The sequence below is a fragment of the Pectinophora gossypiella genome, chromosome 6 (genome assembly GCF_024362695.1).
Source record: "Pectinophora gossypiella chromosome 6, ilPecGoss1.1, whole genome shotgun sequence".
Taxonomy (NCBI): domain Eukaryota; kingdom Metazoa; phylum Arthropoda; class Insecta; order Lepidoptera; family Gelechiidae; genus Pectinophora; species Pectinophora gossypiella.
In genome coordinates this window covers 7,928,318-7,950,100 of record NC_065409.1, presented here as the reverse complement: position 1 = coordinate 7,950,100, position 21,783 = coordinate 7,928,318, and the positions used below count along the sequence as shown (strand labels likewise).

Sequence of the window (21,783 nt, the reverse complement as noted above, 5' to 3'; positions counted from 1 at the left end):
AGCCAAAATTTTTTGTCCAAACCGATTTGAAATCGCAGAAGATTTGTATGCCGCGGGGAACTTCATAACATAACACGTGGTATCAATTTCAGATTCCTCTAAAGATATTTACCAATGATATTATCATATCACTATTTACAAACATATTTACAAATCTTTACAGATTTGAAGAATACAACATCTTTTAATTTTTTTGATCCTACCAGATCTCAACTAAATATCCCTCTTCGTTGTGGTAAAACATGACTCATTATCAGTTGTTTCTCAGAATTCAAACAAACGCTTTTATCTATTTAAGTAAAACAAATACTAATAGAAGTGTAGCTTTTCCTGCGAGTTCTCAACATAATACGATAATAACAGGACGACTGTGGGTAGCAATAAGTGTCTGTGGAATTAGAGAATTATTTTTTGTTACATCAATCTTCTTTATTTGTGAGTTTAGGTGGGAGTGAAGCAAAGTCAGATAAAAGAAATACTTTTGTTCAACGGGTTTCAAAGGCCGATTTCCCTCTTTATGAAGAGAGGACAATGCTGAACTTTGTGTGAGCAGGAGAGGGAGTACTTGCATCGCATTCCTAAGACTAAGACTTACATTAATATCAAATCATTAAAATCGGTCCCGGGCACGGACACCGGGGTTATTCAAAAATGAAAATTAGCAGTCACTTTTTCAACATATGAATTTAATGAGTATATACGACAGTTATAATTATACTTTATTGGTAGCTTTTCTGAGGCAGCAAAATTCTTTTTTTGAATTTGGTATTAGTTTGGATTTCTCAAAATTTTGGGAGCCACAAGCAGTCGCAAGAACCATATTACTTATTTTTCCCATTTTCATTACTCCATAGATAGGGCGTGTAGAACGGTGGTTGCCCCAATTGCCTTCCGTTCCGCAGTACACCGACCAATTTCTCAATCGATGATGTTCTAGTTAGAGCCCTACCAGAATGCATTTCCTCGGCCTCTAACCAGTACTGATACCGCTGCTGCCCGGCATCAGGGGTGCGCTTTTGAAGTAGCGGCGCCTACTCGCTACGTCACAGGATCGTCATAGAACCTAAGTAGCATTTTATAGATTAGCCCGTCCCAGTGAGCTACCCACTACGTTCTGCTAATCCTGTCGCTGTTTGGTCGGGGACTGCTTATTTTTATATTCGCAGCTAACCATCATATCTGATGGCCGTTCCACTATCCGCCACCTGTGGACCCCGTAGATGGCCTACAGCTGAGCCCACTACCCTACAGCTGAGCCCACTACAAAGAGAAGGTGCAGGTCGTGTAAGAGAAGGTGCAGGTCGTGTCGTATCGGGAGGTGAAGGTTTTGGCGGGAAGAAGAGAGGAATGGCGGTTACTCCACCGACAAGAGCGCAGCTCTTAAATAGAGAGAGAGAGAAGCAGTCGCAAGACAACCTGGCCGCTTAAAATGGTCACTTTCTTCGCTTTGGATTAAGAGACCCAGCATAGAATTAATGTTCCTTATTGCCTCTTTAATAGGCTTGGGAGTGAGTTTCCATGAAACACGATATTTTAACGACATAATAGCCAATCTTGTCGATTATTTAGATATGCTATGCAGTCAAGTAATCCTTTAGTTGCGCGATAATATCAGTTCTATGACTAATGAGGAAAATCAACTAAACGCAAATGTAAACGATACTTACCACTTTTTCACCTGCTATGGTTTATTAAATATTTACACATTGATAAACAGAACCTGCACAATGTTCGAGTAATTTCTATCTTTCTTGTTTTAAACCAACACAGCAGTGAGAGAGAGTCGATCAGTGTGGTGAAGTATGTTCCGTATCCCTCTAGTTGGTTGTGGAAACTACTGTGCCCAGCACTGCGACGTATATTAGCAGTTTATGTTGTTTAGAAGCTATCTATGTTAAAACGCTTAATATAAATGTAAAAATTACTGAGCAAATATTCTTTCTTTTCAAAAAAAAATAGTAAAGGAAATTACTTTAAACAAGATGATGTACTAAGATAACGTATTCGGTAAGTTATTTAAAGAGATCGATACCAGCAAGTTTAAAAAACAAAAAATATACGGTCGAATTGAGAACCTCCTCCTTTTTTGAAGTCGGTAAAAAAAGAGCAGCGATGCGCAAATTACCTATTCAAAAGTGCGTGCAAACAAATTCGTAAAACAGATGACTTTTACAGCTGTTTCATTGTATACAGAATGATGAAACAAACCTTGCAGCAGCTGGGGCATCAGCTGCGCGTGGTGCGCCAGCGCCGCCATCACGTGCAGCGCCGCCGCGCGCAGTTCTGCGCGTGCGCCGCGCGTGCTCTTCACTACCGCGCACACCACCTCGTAGTTCCACGCCTCGCTCCATCTCTGTAGTAACCAATATAGGTACGTTTACCGTGTAAAGTGCAGAGACCAACGGGGGATTTTTACCTAGGGGCTGTACCTATCTTTATCTAAGTATTTAAGATGCTTTGAAAAAGAGTAATTCAGGATTTAAGTACCTAAAAATCTGTATGTATCATTTTTAGCTAAAATTTGTATTGAAAAACGTCCGTAATATTTACTGCAATAAGGTAGACTCTTCAAAAAACTAAGTAATATATGCGTCCAGCATCCTAAATATAAATAATAATCCATAAATAGACATGTGATGATAGCTTGTTTCTTCTACGACATTCCCGGGACGATTATATAGGGATTATAAATGAGCGTGATTTCACATATCACTCGAAGTAATACAATGGAATGCATTTATCGTGACAATGAATCACAATTAACTAGAAATAGCTCTCAAAACTGTATTTGAGATAACGATATCAAATCTTAAGTTTATCTATCGAAACGGTGTTATTGTTTATATTATTATATCAACTTGATACCTTTCACCGAATTTATACCTACCTGCATTGATAAAAACATCTGGAATATTTCTTACTTATTTTATAACTTTTCAGATAAGTTTATTTAGTAAATAAAGTAAAAATCTGAACCGACATAGCAGGTTAACTCACTATCTGAACAAACTTTAGAGTTTATACTGTTGGAATATTGAACGCACATATTAAAAATAATGAAAAACTTAGCATTTAATCTTAATCTTACAAACTTGGTATGTCCAGCACGTGATGTTAAGAATTAAAATTGAAATAATGAAGCATTGTCTAAACCAGTAATAAGAATCTAAGACGTAGATTTCAACATGTTTAGTATACAAACCTGCACAGGTATGCGTTCATTGTGTATCTGCGCTAGGAGAGCGAGCAATGAAAGTGTCGCATCTAGTCTGCATGCCTGTCCTTTGCGCCCACCGCCCGCTGCGCACCCTGCTAGCGTCGCTGCCATGGTCTTCAAGCATTGCACTAGCGTCTCTTCAGATAGCTTGCAATACCGGGAGTTGAGAGCGTACCGTATGCAACGCACCAACTCGTTAAGGTATCCTGTTAGTACATTAGTATTTAAGAGGCTACGTAGTTTCCAACTAGTCAAATTAGTCACTTTTTACTAATTGTCAAAACATGAAATTACTGTGGAATTTGTATGAAAAAGAACACTGTGACGTCGTAAAACGTGATAAAATGTTAGACTTATTATTAAAATTAATTATCATAAATAAGTTAAACAGAAAAGAGAAAATTATTTTCGTCAGTTTTAGATCTGATTTCATTTAGTAATCAGAATTATAAAATTTATCTTTGACCTAGGATACTACCCAATTGGGACCGAAAGGAGGTAAAAAGTAAGACAATCTCGTGCCGTATACATTTTCTATACTTTATGTAAATACTACTACTACTCGTATTTTTGATAAAAAATAATAATCTAAGTCTAGAATTAAAACTTTCCATGGTCCTATTACGTGTATAGGTATTATTTCTTATATTTTATGTGCAATAGTTTTATATATTATGTTATATTGCAATATGACTCAACAAATATATTTCAATACAAATAGTATCGGTGATAATATTGTCCCAGGTTAATAAGTTTACTTTAATACACAAAATAAATAGAAGTACTAATACATCTGCACTTGGATGGTATTATGTTTCACGTAACATAACGCTCAACAAACTCAAATACATTAAATATGCCTAATATATATTTTTGTTAGCTAAATGTATAGATAAGGTTATCTTCGGTACCCTTTTCGATACCATTAGTAGGACTGTGTAATTGGTGGCCGAAAATGTGTGATGGATGACCACCCATAAGTGCCTCCAAAGAGCAGACAGACAAACCTTAACCAGTAATAAACGATAAATGATAAAATAGAGTATCGTCTATTACAAATCCTCTATTATTAAATAACGACCTCAGTGGTCTAGTGGTCGAGCGTTGTGCTCACGATCCGGAGGTCCCGGGTTCGAATCCCGGTGGGGACAAATCACAAAAATCATTTTGTGATCCCTAGTTTGGTTAGGACATTACAGGCAAAAAGTAAAAAAAATCCGTGCTTCGGAAGGCACGTTAAGCCGTTGGTTCCGGTTATTACTTACTGATGTAAGTACGTAGTTGTTACATGAGTCATGTCAGGGGCCTATGGCGGCTCAGTAATAACCCTGACACCAGGGTTGATGGGGTTGGTAATTCACCTCACAATCCACACGATAGAAGAAGAAGATTAAATAGATTATTCTTATACCGTATCCGGTATGTATGAGAAAATATGTCAAATTTGAACTTACCGAGCATGTGAAAATTCTTCAGATCGACTCTATGTAGGCACGCCAGGAGTATCTTGACTAGGCTCTCCATCTTATTATTGTCGTAGTCATTATTGTTCTCCAACAATTTGATGCATCTCAATATAACCTTCACTATATATATGTGTAGCTGAGTGATCTCAATGCTCTCCTGCGGTGTTTGTTCTATGTAGAATTCGTCGCGACTAAGCAGAGATATTACTGTCGCGTCGCTGCTTATGAATAATGATTTTATCCAGAACATTGCTCCAGCTAAAAGACAAAATATTATTTCGATGTAATTAGACTAGTGCTATTACTAAGCAATTAAATATTATACTGTGTTTAGGGTCATGGGGCAATGCACACAGTTGTAACTAATACACTTCTCATCAAAAAAATCGAAACACTTCCGTTTTCATTGTTTCTGTCCGAATTTAACACAAAAAAGAATTCATACGATGAAAAAAAATACATAAATGTATAGCTGGCAGTTTGGCCATTACAGTAATAAGCGAAAATTCTAAATTCAAAATTAGAGTTTCATTTGTTTATCTTATAAACGAAATGAATCACTGTTTTGAGACAAATGTGTGTTTAGGGTTGGAGTACATTTAGCGTTTAAAAACTAAAAATTGGCGCCTATCCTTAAACTTTTTGTTTTTTATTTCAATACTGTGACTTTGGGACGTCTGAAAAAAGGTTTTTTTTCTAAAACGTATGGATACTTCGCCCACAGAAGCCGCCCAAGTTGTGGCATTGCTGGATTCTGGCCTTAGTCAGCGTGTTGTGGCTGCAAGACTGCATCTAAGCCTGTCATCTGTTCATAGAGTCTATAAACGTTATCGGGAGACTGGTTTGTTCACGCGCCGTTCAGGATCTGGCAGGAATCGGGTCACTTCTGAACGAGATGATCGATTTATTGTAACAACTTCTTTAAGAAATCGACGCCTTAACGCTTTTCAACTGCAGCAGCGGCTTCGTGTTGTACGAAGGGTGGCTGTAAGTGACTCTACAATTAGAAGATGGTTGAAGGATCGTGGACTGGTACCGCATAAGCCAGCAAATGGGCCGAAATTAACTGCAGACCATCGAAGAGCGCGCCTTAACTTTGCACGTGAGCACCTAAATTGGTCATACCTACAGTGGAGCAAAGTTCTCTTTTCTGATGAGTGTAAAATTATGCTGTATGGTAACGACGGAAGGAACAAGGTCTACAGAAGAGACGGAGAACGCTATGCACAATGCTGCATTGAAGAAAAGGTCAGCTATGGTGGCGGTTCGTGGACGGTTTGGGGAGGAATCAGCGCCGACGGTAAGACAGAGCTTGCTTTCGTGTCTGGGCCACGTCTGCCTGCACTAAACTGTCATCGGTACGTCGAAGAGTGTCTCGAGCCTCATGTGATGCCCTATGCACATTTTATTGGCAACGGCTTCATATTCATGCACGACAATGCTAGGGCTCACACCGCGGGCGTCGTACGAGATTATCTTAACGAAGTCGATATCTCTATTATGGAATGGTCAGCAAGAAGCCCGGACATGAATCCCATTGAACATCTGTGGGATGAATTAAAGAGACGAATTCGAGCAAGAGATCCTGCCCCAGAAACACTTAGCCAGCTGCAAGATGCAATCCAAGAGGAATGGGACAATATACCACAGCATGTGATCGTGACTCTCATCCGATCGATGAAGAACCGTATGGAAGCAGTAATTAGAGCTCGGGGAGGGAATACAAGTTATTAAATAAACGTTTTTTTAGCTTTTTTTTTCATTTACGTGTGTTGTTTTATCCATTTCCTTTATACTCCATACGGAATAAAAATGACTCATTTAACAAAATACGAAACCTATGAAAAATTCATTTAAATTTAGAACATTAACATTAAGATTTGATAAGCTCATATTACTCACTATTAAACGACATTTAACATTTATTCCTAAATGTACACATTTTTCTGATAATCCTGACAAAACGTAAACTTGCAAGGTGTTTCGATTTTTTTGATGAGAAGTGTATATGGATGGCCGTTCACAATGCTGTACTGTCCTTACCCTGAAGGTAGCGAATGCTGGGTATGGCAGAAGAAACGTGAAAGTAGAATTAATGCAAGGGCGGAGCCAGGGGAGGGTGGGGTAGGGGGGGGGGGGGGGGCGGTCATGTGGGAAATAGGCGTGAGTTTATGTATGTATTGTTTACGTTTTATTAAATTAATTTACTTTGAAAAGTCCTTTCAGAACACTCCTTATTAAATTGTCAAGTCTAAACTGAAACTTATAACATTACCAGATTTTAATTATAAAAAACAGAAGCTTTTTGTTTTTTTAGCCACTCCACGCTATTATCACCACATAAAAAAGCCTCCGGAAAAAAAATGTGACACACCATACAAAAATTGGGTAAATCAAGCTCGCTTCAAGCTCGTCTATATGCGAGGCGGAGTGTCCCTTGTAAACGTAGTACTATTGTTTATTCTATGCCACTTCTTTGACACGGGGTATCCAATTACATGCAAATAACTTCAGAGTTTAAACTTACCATCGCTTGGAACATTATCCATGTAAGCGAGTATGAACCGTAATAGAGACATGAGCAGCGCGGTGTCGCGGGACGAGGCGGGGGGAGCGCAGAGGAACCGCCGCGTGTGATGCCATGGCAGCGAGCCCAGCTCCTTGCTGGTTACTGACGATAGCGATTGCAGGTGGGTGTAGCTGTGAGGATTACTTTATTTGTACAGGTTTCTTGTGAAAACTTAGTATTCAATAAGTGACGGTCTCGGGTCTATAAGATAATTAGAAAAAAAATTCCTGTACCCAAAAGTTGCCTGGAAGAAATAACTGCATGAGCATTAAGGCCGCCTGTTGTGCGTGTCCGTATCTGTTGTCCTTATTTCTGTATCTCGTGTCCATTGTGATCAATAAAATATTTTATCTATAGAAAAAAATAACGAACTAAAAACCTATGCACTCGCAAAAAAAGTTTCAGAATGATACAGCATTCCTATATAAAAGGAGCTATACACATTCGTGTTCTATTGAGCATATACACATTGTTTTTATTTAGCTGCTAGCTGTTTTCCGCGACTTCATTCGTGTAAACCCTACTATTAAAACTATATAAGTTTCGTACAACCTTTGCCACCCTTTTTTACCCCCTTAGGAACAGGAAACACCATGCAAAATTTGAGATTGCTACCACTTGTAGTTTCTGAGATTTCGTGAATGTTTGTTTCCTTTTGGTGGTTGCCTGGAAGAAATTGCTCTAGAGCAATAAGGCCGCTCAAATTGTACTGTTTTCATGTGTTATGTCTGATTGTTGAAATTTTAGTTCTGTGCAATAAAGTATATTTGATTTGATTTGATGAGTGAGTCAGTCAGTGACCTTTCACTTTTATACTTGTATATTACAGCATTTTTCTCAGAGAATGCCTAGGAAATCAGCCTAGGCTCTAAAGTGGGAAAAGGGTAGAAAATAATTAACAGTACAAACCTCTGCAGCATATTGAGCGCCTCATCGACCTGTTTATGCGAGGTAGCGTTCTCGAGATCTAGCAGGTGTTTAGTGCAGGAGTAAGCGGGGCAGGCGGCGCGCAGGGCGGCCAGGTCGCGCGACGTGGGGCGCAGCGCCAGCGGCGCGGGCGGCGGCGCGGCGCCGCGGACCACGTGCGCGCTGCCCGCGCATGCGCACCACCAGCGCACGCGGATGGCTGCGCGCACGTCTTCGTCCGATAGCAGCCATTCTGTACGGTAATATTATGAGGGGAGCCGTCTGAGTATAGATGATGGAATTGTCATTAGGATTGTAGCAGCAAAAATATCCTCTACATCTAAAACAACAGATTTGATATTGGAATACAGAAAGACCGCGAAGTTGAACCAGAAAAGTAAACATAACCTCTTAAAAAAATACTTTAACCTTAATTATACTGATTTCGAGGTTTCAACCTCGAAAAAAGGAGCATTGAAAATAAATAATTACATTTCAAAGGTAAAAAAAATATATTCCTTACGAAACATGCATAAAACGTACCAATAGAAGAATGTTCAGAGTTAGGACTAGTGTTCCAATAACTATTGGCGACGAATGGTAGCGACGTGTGCTCGGTGACGCTGAGCGGCAGCGCCGGCACACGGTGCCTGCTCGCGTCCAGCTCCTGCAGGGCGAAACCCGACCACGCCGTCAGGGCGAGAACTTGTGATGCCATCAGCACCACTGACTCATTCGCCGGGAACACTAGGATCACTGGAGTAAAGAGTTTGTGTGTACAGGATCACATTTTTAGGTCAATTCAAATATATTTTATTACACAAAAATAAAAAAAAATAGTCACAAAAGAGACTTAACTAGGTACTAGGTTAAAGCGATTTCAACCGGACAACCATCAGCACTAATTTCAGAGCCTTTGCTTCCTCCATATTCATCAATCGTTTCATACACGCCGGGTCAGAGTAGATCATACTAAACCGTTTCTAAGGACGTCCCCAATTTGTTCAATACACGTCCTACTAGGTCTTCCTCTGCCAGCCCTACAAACAACCTTCAACCCTCACCTAACTTTCAACCTTAGCTTATTCAACTCATACTTTATTTCCGTTTTTATCCTTATCTTGTTGGATTTTATTGTAAAGTTACCTCGCAACAAAAGTAAAGGCAGGTCAGCTATTTTGGCCAAAGCGTGTCGACTGGTGAAACACACGCTGTTCAACACTGACACGCAGCTGATAGCACACTCCGGAAACGCCATGTAATCGTCCACCATCAATGACATCCTGAAACAAAGTTTTACTATATTATATAAAACGTTATAACTAGCAAGCAGCACCAGCGGTACAGCAACCGCACCGCGCGCGGTGCCAATTATATCGAAGGCATTTATCTGCGTAGATAGCAATCATTGCAGCATCAATACAAACCTGAGGGTAGCCACAATGACTTTCAGCCCGTCACACTGCAGGAAGGTGTCATGTAACTCTTGTTGTCGCAATATGACCGCTAGTTGTTGCAGCGTGCTGCGTCGCAGCGACGGCTCCAGCGCCGGCGACATGTATGGACGACGTTGTGGTATACTGTCGTCTTCTAGTACTATGTCCTGCTTCAGGACGTCTAAGATTTGAATTAGGCCGGTTGTCTGAAAACAAGAGGGTTAATGCTAGTTGAGTTGAATTAGACCCGAGTGGGCACTGCTAGTTATAGCATCACCGCAGGAGTCAAAAGCGTTGAACATGCGTGAGTTCGTCACCGAACTAGCTCGAGTTGGCGCTGCGCATGTTTCTGGCACGCCACCGAGAGAGACACACATGCTGGGTCGCGGCATGCTTCGGCGATACTCAGCTCCCGGCAATATCGTGGTTGAGATAGAATGTTGGGGTTTTATCGATAAAGGTGAACACCCATCTAGATGCGCCGCAGGAGTCACACGCGTCGCAGTCTTCGCTTTTTATCCGCAAAATATGGGCCGTAAGTCTATAAAATGCGATGAGCGCAATGCGGGCGGGCTCCTGCGTCGCGTCTAAGTGCACTTCACCTTAAGAGTCTAGCACAACCTCGATGCTTCCCCGGGCTGCGAGGTATCCAGGATTTCCCCAAGTAAAGAAACACGATATGAAACTCAATATTCGTTCCCGTAACAAATGTTACCTTGTTCTCATATATCCAATCTTATCAATCACAACTACCAACTTAATTTGACAGGATTAAAACTAGCTACATCTCTTTCTGGCATGTATTGTAAGTGAAGAACGCCAACAATTTAAGAGCTAATCTAAAATTACCTTTAATTACCCAAGCAGACTAATGAGTTACTAGCGTATGCGTACGTCTTGACACTGTTAACTTACAGATGTGCATTTCGATGGCGAATGGTTGTAGTCGACGTTAAACTCTTGCGGCTCCACAGCTAGCAGCGCGCCCATCAACACGTCTGTGCGTAGCGCCTCTCGCGGTGGCAGATATTTCTCGTCATCTGTCAAGAAAAATACGAAAATCGTTCTTGAAAACAGGACATTTTGGATCAACAGGCACCATCATACTTAATATAGATTAACGTTGTAATGTTTAGTGATCCCTTACTTCGTGCCTAATAAAGACAGCATATATATAATTTTACTTGTTTACTCACCTTATGGTTGCTTGGAAGAGATCACTTTCAGCTCTCATTTTTATATAAGTTTTCTATATGTGCACTAAAATATAATATGTGTAATAAAGATCACGCTTATTATTACCTAACAGACGGCACAGCGCATGCGCAGCGTCCATCTGCACGGCGGGGCAGCGCACGTAGAGTAGTCGCACCAGCCCCGCGCGCACTTCTGCCCGCGCCACACCGAGACACTCCGCAATGTCGCTCTCTAGCGACTTGCAGATCGCTTGCCCTACCACCATCACAAATAAAGAATGTACATTTAAAGTAGGTCGATAGTCAATACTGGCTCTGACGGCCTAGCCAAGTTACAAATGTTTCTATTTTAACAAGCATAAATCGAAACGCCTTGCAGGTACAAGTCATCCTTAACGCAAGATGTTCATTCAATTCAGACGGGTAAAATATATGCATTTGCCAATTGGCTAAACCCTCAGATAAGTCTTAACCTTTAACGCCAACTCACAGCTAAAAGTAATTTAAAGAACCTGCGCAGTATATTGAGTCGCGGCCTTTATTTGGTGCACAATTGATAAAAACATGTCATGTCTTACCTAGTTGCGTCTCATCATTAGCATATACATGTAGGAGCGGCAAGACAGGCAACAGGCTGGCCAGCAGGCGCCACCAGCACGAGTCGCTCAGCACCAGCCGACCGCGCAGCAAGTATAGCATTATGTCAGCAGCACAAGATTCCACCTGAAATAATTTATACGCAGAGGTTGACAAACACTGAGACTCAGGGCGTTTTCACACTACTTCGATTCTTATCCGATCCGAAGCTTGAACACTACATTCAACCGTAATTCGTCCGATATGTCATAGTAATATTCTACTGTCCGTCATTCTCGAATTGGATAAGAATCGGATGTTGTGCGAAACCATCAAGCTGACTGAGTCCGTCAATCAGTCAATCGCATCCTCCCCCGTCTCACCGCTCACATACCTCAGGCGGTGACTCTTTCTGCGCAGTCTACAGGCTAAAAAGCTGAATTAAACTCACCTCCTTTAATTTCGACGAAAGACCGTGACAACAGATCTCCGTGAGCACTCCAACATCACACAATAGTGTAAGACTCTTTTCATTATCAGCTTGGTTCGCCTCGTCCCCAGCCAACACGGATCTAACCATATCCGCTACCATTCTGTAGAACTTCACCTGCACCCACTCTATACTATGTGCCATTAACGTCAATGCTATACTCCTTATCAAATTCCAATCATTATCATCCAACTCGAATTGCTTGTTTCCATTCAAGATTATATCAGATATCTCATTCAAGTAAGCCTCGCTTAGATGTAATTCTAGCACGGGTAGGGATGTTTTTATCCGTCCTAGAACAGATTTAGATATGCGACCATTTTTGTTCTTCATAAAGTGAGCCGCCTCTTCCATACTGGCAAATAGCTTCTTCAGCTCTCGATATTTACTCTTGTAATCTTGGTTTACGACTACTTTTGTGTTCTGTAAAAAAAAGTAGACAGATAATTACGAAGCGTTCAATGTTAACTTGATAAATGACCAAACTATATTCAACATTTTGGACATGATCCGATAAATGAACTTCTCTATCTTTCAAGTAATTCGTTAGAGGTTCTATACTTTACAAACATAGAACTCATTCACCTGCTTATGTTCGTGGGCATGGAGAAGAACCAACAGAGGGATTGCGTCCTTTTAATTTGTTGGAGCAATGGGCTTAACTCATCATATCTATTGTAGGACTTTGTATCTAGAGTGACATGATGTGTTTTCTGGTTACGTGTGGCTTTACCTACTCAATTTGAGATATGGGAGTGGGTTTGTTTAAATGTTTACAATAGCATAGTGTTTATTTGCTCCAAACGTGGTGAATAAGTAGACAATATCAGTGTCAATAATAATGATAATTTAAGACTAACCTTTAAAACAGCGGAGACTTTCTTACAAAGCTCCGGATACAGCAGTTCCAATGCAGGATCTAGTAGTGCGAGTTGCAGCGCTAGTGCGAGGCCCGAGGGCGGCAGAGCGGAGTGCCGTGCCCACGACAGCAGTCTCTCCGCGCAAGAGATCAGCCGCAACCATGAAACGCGGTGGTGACTCCTGTTCGGGTCCTCCGAGAACGATTTCCTGAAAGAAGTAAGGATTGATTTATCCGTCTAGCATATTTGTCTTTGTCATGAGACTGTCGCTCTCGTGTTCCTAGACTGGGGAAGTTTATTTAGTAAGTACCAAATAATTAAAACAAGAATGAATACAGTTAAAATTTGAAAACTTTAATTCCCGCAAAGGCCGCCTTTTTCCGCGTATTAATAAGTAAACCTTGCAAGATCAATAATTTATACTGTCTCTACTTGTTGAAAATACAATATAAGGAAACATAACCAGATGTATACCTGTATTTCGCCAGAAGATCCCCCAGCGATCGCATCGCCATACAGCTTTTGTGCGCTATGTCTCTTAAAGTTTTAGAATTGTGTTCTATGTACCAAAAGTCTTCATCGACGCAATCCAATAAAAGTTGTACGAGGCTCTCTACTAGGCTCAAACATAAGTTTGATTCTCGCTGAAATAAACAAAATCTTTGAGCAACATTATAGAGAATGTGAAATACGAAATTGCAATTTACTAAAATACAGTTAGATTCAAAGTAAACATATAATTGATATATTTATTTTACACAAACTATTACTGCCCTTTACTTCTCTTCTCTCTCATGACCTTCCTTGATCCTGCACCAGCTGCCAGGACTTAGTCCCAACTTTTTCGACCACCAAATAGATATTTACTAAGAGAATGTTCGAAACTTATTTTAAAATGTGGTCTTTACTTACTAAATCTAGAATCTCAGATTTTTCTACTGGGTCTACCAATGCAATACTCCTAGCCAATATAGATAGTACTGTGTTCAATGTATCCAGGGCAAATATCGGCGCAGGGAGTTGCTTCAACGCCGCTAACGTCGCATTCTCACTGGGCAAGTCTAATCTGTCTCCAGCCAACTGCTCTAACTCAATATTTACAGTGTCTATTGAGTCTTTGTGTTCAAATGATATCTGAAAAAAATATATTTTTTGAACATAACAAAAAAACAACACGAAATCCAAATGATGTTAAGTTATATTTGTTATAACAATACCTTATTAGCGTCGTGAATCAGGTCTAGTGAAGATAGCTGTCGAAGACGAGTACGCAGGGTGCAGGTGATAGCCAGCAGCACATACAGAGCATCTCCTGGTCGGCTACTGTGCTGCCCTCTATCTGCTATCGTAAGCAAACTCTGTAAGTTAGAACACATTTCATGACAAATACATTTTTACCCTATACCTGCAACCAATCCTGGTCTTGGCGTCCTACGAATGATATTATAACTAATCCATTGCAATCACAAATTTCATACCTGTATTATAGAAGGTCTGTTAAGGAAAATGTCGGCAGGAAAGTCTTGCAGAAACACATCACAAATGAATCTGCAACATCTTCTTGTGGACTTCAGCAGTTTCAAGGCATCCTCCACTAAAAGTATGGTCTTGGAGTCAGAAGAGCAAAGCTCCACCCATGGAAATAACAACACCTTCACACCTTCTGTAGGCTGTAATCTGAAATACATAAAGGGTAGCAACTCAGTGGTCTAATAACATCATAGATTATTGGACATTGGCATAGGACCTTTCAGGATGATACAATAAAAATAGCATACCCAACAATAAATGAAATGAAAATGTAGAAATGTGAAGCATCAGAAAACAGAAATCAAGACAAAAATGGTTTACATTCTCATGGTTCAACTAATACAGTAACAGATGTCTATATCATTCATCATAGATTTTAATAATGTAGCATCAAATCAAATAGTAAGGGCATTTACTTACAAATAATTTATATGCAACTCTGGTTGTTCATTTGTACTAGATGTCCCCTTGGAAGATTGAGAAGTGTAGCCCACATTGTAGCAACCACTACTTGTGGACCCATCCTCATTTTCTGAACTGAAACAGTCATAGGTAATCAAAATACAAAACTATCAAACAGCACTTAAGCATATGTAGATATAAAAAATATGTATATTCACTGATGGTCTTCTGAGAAGAAAGCTATAAAAATTACAATATTCTTCACACACATTTATTTCAGCATTTTTGAGAGCAAGTAGAGTAAAAAGTACATACTTAGCCAATGAATGCAATGTGAGAGGAGGAACTGCCACATTTTCTTCAGACTCCACCGTATTAAGGAACCTAAGTGTTTCTAGAACATCATGATACAACTCCATAGCATCTGCACTTATTTTTAATTTGACTTTATTTAAAGAAAATATCATTTTTTTAACACCAAACTCTCTTGCTATGTAAGTGCCTGCTTTTGTCTGTAAAATATGAAGATATAAATTTGAATAAAGATTTTATGCACATGCTGATGAAGGTTTAAAAAATATTTCTTATTTAAGCAAAATGCTGAAGAAATTGTGAAGCCTTTGTCCTGCAATGGGATAATTAACGCTAGTAATAATGAATTATTAATAAAAAGCGGAATATTGATATACCTTGATAGTAGACAGAAGTAATTGAAGTGCCTCTCGCTGTAAGGTTGGTTGCTGTACTTCAAACCAAGCCAATAAAGCCTCCAGCAGTTCTCGAGTCCCACCCAGCTCATCCTCCAACTCCCAGCCTAATCGTAACTTGGCTACAAGTAGCTGCAGAGAACGCTCACGTATTTCTTTTAGTGGATGACCTAATAAAGACCTTATTTTATAAACCAATTCACTAACAAAACGTAACTCCAAATAACTAATACTTACTCAACTTCTTTATGTATGTTGACATAATTTCGGTACACGCCATCCTAGAATAGTTAGGTGGAGGTTAGCTCTTTTTTAAAATAAAAATGTATAGAAATAAAAATCAAGAAAATAAGAAAAATACATTTTCTCGTTTGTTTACAATTTTAAAAATTGACGTTGTTGATTTGACATTTCATACAGAATGTTGCTCACCGAAAATAAATAAAGCCTTTTATGGTGCAAGTATCGGTTATCAAAATACTAGTTACTTTTAAAATACCATTAGTAGTGGTGGTGTAGTGTCAATCGAATAAAAAGAAAAAGACAAAAGTTGGGCGATTAATAGCTTGCTTTATTTAAAAAAAAGATCTGTCACTGTCATGTCAACCATATTATGACATGAATCTGAAAAATACGTAAAAAATACATTTCTTACAACTAAAATTAGCGTAAGAAAAATATCAATTTTATGAAATCATTCAATCTATTTTGACAGTGAGTATAATAAAAATATTTAAGATTTACTTTGTACCAATTAACCGCTAACCTATATATTTCTATTTCCTAACATTCCAGATGGCGGACATAAAGTTGTTATTGAAGGAAGCTAGGAAACTTATCGACGAAAAGAAGTACAAAGAAGCACAAGAATGCTGCAAGGATATACTTCGAAAAGACAAACAGAACTACTTTGGATTAATACTACTTGGTAAATCACTACAAGATTCCGAGCAGGCACCTCTGGCTTACCAGAAAGCAATATCTGAGAAACCCGACCACCCACTAGCCTGGCAGGGTCTCGCTAATTACTATGAAGGAAAAGATAATAATTCCCTAAAGCCGAAACTGTTGAAAATCTATGATGAAATGTTGAACCTCACCCTGGAAGATGAAAAAGCTGTGGAAATAATAACTAAACTCGGTCAACTTGGTTGTTCTCTACAAAACAATGAAGTTATAAGCATATTGCTAAAATACATGGGAAAGGAACTGAATCCAATATTAATGGATGCTGCTGAAAAGCAACTAGTTGCAATATTGAAAGCCAATGTTCTTTGCAAAGAGACAGACATAAACCAAGTATGCAATATTTTAACTAAAATTTGCACTGGGGAACCAAATGAGTCATTAGAAGTGCTTAAAGCACAAGTCATTCTACAAAAACCCAATTTTGTCTCAGCTATTGAAGAAGTCTTAAACTTGAAATGTTTTTCTAACAATGTCTTGCTTCGAGAATTGCTATGTAAATATTTATGCAAAATATATGTGGAAAAAGATTCATTTTCAAGTTTCCCTATCGAAACTTATGTAGAAAAGATTACTGAAGGAGTTGAAAACTCAAAGTACCCTGGTTTGCTAAAAAGCATTATTTGTTATGATAAGGGATTGTACTTAGATGCATACAAGCAATGTGTACCATTGATTAATTACCAAGATGCTGATGTTACTGAAGCAACATTCATAATAAAGTGCACAATTAAACTTAAAAAATGGTCTGTGGCTCAAAAACTTGCAAAAAACTTTCTAACCAAAGTGAAAGATTCAACTTTTACCCATGAATTGCGAAAATTCTTATTTTTGTCTTTAGCCAAGCAACAAAAGTGGAAAGATGCAATCATTACAGCTAAGCAAATACCTTCTGAAAGCTTAAGTAATGGTGAGCAGGCAATACTTGCAGAATGTTATATTGAATGCAATGAGTCTGCTGATACATTAATAGAATCATTGCATTCTACAGAACACTATATACAACTAAAAGCTCTTCTAATGCTGAAGCAAGAAAAATATGGTGAATGTGTAGCTTTACTGGAAACTGCACCAGAAACTGCACTGAATTTATTCTACTTAGGTAAAGCTTACTGGAAACTCAAGCAATATGACAAGTGCCTTATCAATTTGCTTAAAGCAGCTAAAATGGATAGTGATCATGCTCAAACATTTTTATATTTGGGTCATTTTTACCACCACTATAAACAGGATTATGAAAAATCTAAGAAGTGTTATGAAAAAGCATATAGTCTGAACAGCATGGATAGCAGCATTGCTAAGAATTTAAGTGAAATTTATGCAAAATTGTCATTAAAAGATGCCGATTTTGAATTATTAGACACTGCACAGAAGGATATTAATGAACCGTGGGTGTGCTTTAGACTTGGATTGCATTATCTGAACAGAAGAGATTGGGAAAAAGCAATTATTAATTTCAGGAATGTTATCAAGAATGATCAAAACAATATAACTGCTTTTGAGTGCTTAGCAGATGCTTATTATTCTAGGGGATCTTTCACATCAGCACTAAGAGCATATAATAAAGTAATGATATTAAACCCAGGTCAAGCTTCTCATTGTTTGACAAGAACAGGGTACATATATTCTCTCTTGACACAATATGAAGATGCCATTTCTACATTCGAAAAAGTACTTGATATTGATCCCAATTCTCTTCTAGCATTGAAAGGAATCGCAGAAACATGGATGAGAGTTGCCAAAAAGAAAGAATCTGCAAAATTGTATGGCAGTGCCAGAGATTATGCTCAATATGCAGTTAATTATATCACAAAAGCCCTTTCAAAACAGAAGCAGTTGTCATGTTTTTGGAAATTAATGGCTGATACACTAATGTTTATCACAAAATTGCCAAATAAATATTCTTTTGTCTACATCAAAGATACATTCAATGATTCAAACAATGAATTAATTAAGATAAATAAACTGGAAATATTCCCTCAAGCTATTGCATGTTATTCATACATTGCTAAGTTGAAACAACAAGTGGCCTCATATGACCTAGCCTTAGCTTACCTAGAGTACTATCATGAAAGCAAAAAATTGGTTAACTGTAATATATCTTTCAACCTAACAATCAGCTGTATCCAGGAAAAACCATTAGCATGGCGCAACTGGAACTTACTAGGAAAGATATGTCTATTTGTACAAAAACACCATATTGCACAGCACTGCTTTATTAAGGCGTTGTTAGTTACCCGAAAATGGTCTGTTGCGAAAATATGGTGTAATCTTGGAACTTTGTACTTGAAACTAAAATTATATAAACTGGCAAATTATTGTTTCTGGCGAGGTCAATCTACCTTACCATCCTACCCTCAGAGTTGGATAGGCCAAGGGTTAATTGCAGAAGAAATTCGCGAAGAAGAAGCCATGGATCTATTCAGACATGCATCTCGCTTAGGCTACCATCCAGAAAGTGCACTTGGGTATGCAGACTGGGTTTGTCGTACATTGAAAAACCAACGCTATAAAGAGGACCCAGAATCGAGATACGTCATTGAAGGTCTTCATGCTATACCATATGCAATGGATTTGATGGAATGGTTTTTGAATTTTGATCCAAATAATGCATGTGCTTGTATTATTATGGGAATTTTACAAGAAAGAAGTGGTCTCCTTCATGGGGCATTAAGATCTTATGAAAAAGCACTGCAGTATGCTGAAGAAGATAAAAAGAATATTGCTCTTTTAAACATTGGGCGGATTATGCTTCGGTTAGGACATTATGAGGAAGCAATAAAGGCATATAAAGCTATCACTGAAGCTAGTCTGAACTCTGCAAGTGGGCTTGCATTAGCGTTATTTAAGAAAGATCTTTATGAAGAGTCTTATTCGGCATATGACACAGCTTTACATTGGTTAAGTAATGACGATGATGAAAAAGCAGATCTTCTTGTTGCAATGGCTGGCATAGTTTACATGTTTAAAGGCGTCGATGACGCAAAAACTATATTGTTTCATAGCATACAGGTATCACAGAAGAAACCTACAGCTTTCAGTTTATTCGCGATATGCTCGTTGGGTCTAATTCATTCAGATCAAAGTTTATCCAAGTTGGCTCTTGGTGAATTACAGAAATATGAAAAAGATAGCAATTTCGGTTTTGATACTGGATTTTTGAAATCTTACCTACTTGTTACCCAAAACAATGTGGAAGAAGCTATTAAATTGTTAAGTGACTCTCTCCATGATCATCCTAATAATGCACTACTGTGGTACTGTATGGCTCAATACTGCTTGAGGGCAGCTGATACAAGGGCAAAAATTGCTAGTTGTTGTGCTCAAAGGGCGCTGTGCCTAGCTCACTATAGTGAATTTGAGTGTGACCCTGCAAAAATGATTGCCACTGCAAGTATTTCTGAACATTTGGCGGGAAATCGCGCTAAAGCTTTATTATTGGCTAAACAAGGCCTTCATATGTATCCCCGTCAGGCAGAAATATGGGCGGCTCTTCTATTTTCACTTATCTCTCACAAGAAATGGATAGAAAAAACAGATTGGATAGCTAGTGTAGCAGGATATATGCGAAGACAGCTTGATGTTACACGGCCCTTGAGCAGATGGGTTGGACTTTTAGAGAAGAAAATGCATGTTAAGTAATTTATACCATTTTTAAAATAATAATTCAGCATTTATATTATAATCTGTTAAACATGTGGCCACATTTTTACTTGTAATTTTAATTAGTAAGCTCTTATAATGTAATAAGAAACAAATGAATTTTTAATAATACTATTTTATATTCAATAATTTGTTTTATTTAAAATTATCTGCAATTCTTCTAAATACAGCTAAGTATTTATCTCCATTGTTTCGGGTGACTTTTTGGCCCTCTTCTGTACTTTCATATAATTTCTCCACAATAGGATCAGTTTTCTGAAAAAATAAATATATCTTTTATTGTTCACCTATGTATAGTCCTACTACTTAACTTTAAATAGTTTAAAATCTTACCAAATCACCCTCAGAAACTCTTTCAAATAATGGATGCTCTTCAAAGTGTGACACCATCCATTCATGTAAATCTTTTACATCTGTTATAGTATACACAATACCCTGAAATCAGAATTATATTATGCTATAAAGAAATTTGCACCCATACTTTTGGTTAGCAGTGGCCTATGGAAAACATAATATTAAAATACCTGTTCTGCTAACACATATGCATATTCAGATAACAACCATTTGTTAATTATCCTCCACTTATGTTTGGCTTTCTTGAAATGAGGATCTGGGTATAAAAAGAACATCTTTTTAAGCTGCAAATAATAAAAACAATAAATTAAGATACCTAAATGCTATATAAACATAATTCAAATCAAATATACTTTATTGCTCACACATACACAAAACATTTTAAAACACACACAAGAAAGGATACAGCACAATTGGTAAAGTTATTATAAAATTATTTATTTTATTGTATTGATATTCTGCAATATACCTGTCCTTTATGAAAGAAATTGGGAAGATACTTCATAGCATTTGTTCTCAATACAGCCACATTCTGATACTGATTAGGATGCTGTATTCTCAATGCTTTAATTCTATCATTCACATAATCTGAAACTTTAACTCTGATCTCCAATCCAAGCATTAAATTCTTTGGGAACATGGGTGATAGAGTAACTGAAACAAATTAAGTAAGTGTTAATGATAAACATATAACATTTGGCTATTATTATTACCATACTGACATGTCATATAATGGACAAAAGTAAATCCATTGCTTAAAGTATAGGTATAGTTATAAGTGCCCACAATGGCACAGCATGGTAGAGTGTCTATTTTATTTTTTATACATTAAGTAGGTTAGAAAAACGTATTATGTATTAAATATTAAATTAATTAAAACTTACCCAAAAGGCCCCCATAGCCACAACCTACATCTAAGAATTCTACCTTTTCACCTTCCACGTTCTTAATTTCGGGGTACAGAATAGTCCAATCATAGTCGTCAGGGTGGGCAGGGCTGTAAGAGGACAATTTTATTGATAAAGAAGTTAATTAATTGGGTAAAAACAGATGTAATCCGAATAGTTATATTACACTCACTAATCAAAACAATGGTCAGCTATTGGATTAGAATGCGCCCGTTGTCTGTAATACTTCTTTTGCGGAAGAGCCATGTTACCTTCCGGAGTATTATTTACTTTTAAGATATTTATAATTTACGGCAAAAACAAATTGTCGTAAAATAACCTATTAAACAACCGCATTGTTTTGACTTTTGACAGAATGACAGCTTGACTTGACTTGACAGTTGTTTTTTTTTGTACGTTTTGATCACAGTTTGGCTTAATTTATATTAATCTAGTCAAGTTTTCAGATTTTGACACCACCACAACTACAAGCAAAAAAGAAAGATTTTCAAGTTTAGCGGCAACTATTGCTACAAAAACGCGTTTGTCAAAATTGGA

General features: G+C 38.1%; 3 protein-coding genes across 3 annotated transcripts in view; 1 reads left to right on the top strand and 2 right to left on the bottom strand.

Moving 5' to 3' along the window:
- The window catches only part of LOC126367888 (rotatin-like), a 36,633-nt gene extending 20,894 nt beyond the window's left edge, over window positions 1–15,739 (bottom strand). The window contains exons 1-21 of the mRNA XM_050011666.1: window positions 15,593–15,739; window positions 15,338–15,525; window positions 14,964–15,160; window positions 14,667–14,783; window positions 14,195–14,393; window positions 13,934–14,074; window positions 13,629–13,850; window positions 13,191–13,360; window positions 12,717–12,924; window positions 11,818–12,279; window positions 11,369–11,513; window positions 10,897–11,046; window positions 10,510–10,634; window positions 9,586–9,800; window positions 9,305–9,441; window positions 8,702–8,914; window positions 8,162–8,411; window positions 7,211–7,383; window positions 4,672–4,941; window positions 3,203–3,423; window positions 2,209–2,353 (exon numbers count right to left, since the gene is read on the bottom strand). Coding sequence (XP_049867623.1) covers window positions 2,209–2,353; window positions 3,203–3,423; window positions 4,672–4,941; window positions 7,211–7,383; window positions 8,162–8,411; window positions 8,702–8,914; window positions 9,305–9,441; window positions 9,586–9,800; window positions 10,510–10,634; window positions 10,897–11,046; window positions 11,369–11,513; window positions 11,818–12,279; window positions 12,717–12,924; window positions 13,191–13,360; window positions 13,629–13,850; window positions 13,934–14,074; window positions 14,195–14,393; window positions 14,667–14,783; window positions 14,964–15,160; window positions 15,338–15,525; window positions 15,593–15,635 — 3,991 coding nt within the window. The 5' untranslated portion in view covers window positions 15,636–15,739. The remainder of the gene's footprint in view (window positions 1–2,208; window positions 2,354–3,202; window positions 3,424–4,671; window positions 4,942–7,210; window positions 7,384–8,161; window positions 8,412–8,701; window positions 8,915–9,304; window positions 9,442–9,585; window positions 9,801–10,509; window positions 10,635–10,896; window positions 11,047–11,368; window positions 11,514–11,817; window positions 12,280–12,716; window positions 12,925–13,190; window positions 13,361–13,628; window positions 13,851–13,933; window positions 14,075–14,194; window positions 14,394–14,666; window positions 14,784–14,963; window positions 15,161–15,337; window positions 15,526–15,592) is intronic.
- A 208-nt stretch (window positions 15,740–15,947) lies between these two features.
- LOC126367725 (tetratricopeptide repeat protein 37) lies at window positions 15,948–19,980 on the top strand. The gene is made up of 2 exons (XM_050011396.1): window positions 15,948–16,069; window positions 16,151–19,980. Exon 2 carries the CDS (start codon window positions 16,151–16,153, stop codon window positions 19,961–19,963), a length of 3,813 nt encoding a protein of 1,270 aa, XP_049867353.1. The 5' UTR covers window positions 15,948–16,069; the 3' UTR covers window positions 19,964–19,980.
- On the bottom strand, window positions 19,956–21,592 carry LOC126367726 (tRNA (guanine-N(7)-)-methyltransferase). The gene is made up of 6 exons (XM_050011397.1): window positions 21,419–21,592; window positions 21,223–21,335; window positions 20,808–20,992; window positions 20,509–20,622; window positions 20,318–20,419; window positions 19,956–20,239 (listed from the first exon to the last, which is right to left on the bottom strand). Exons 1-6 carry the CDS (start codon window positions 21,490–21,492, stop codon window positions 20,120–20,122), a joined length of 708 nt encoding a protein of 235 aa, XP_049867354.1. The 5' UTR covers window positions 21,493–21,592; the 3' UTR covers window positions 19,956–20,119.
- Window positions 21,593–21,783: the final 191 nt, after the last annotated feature.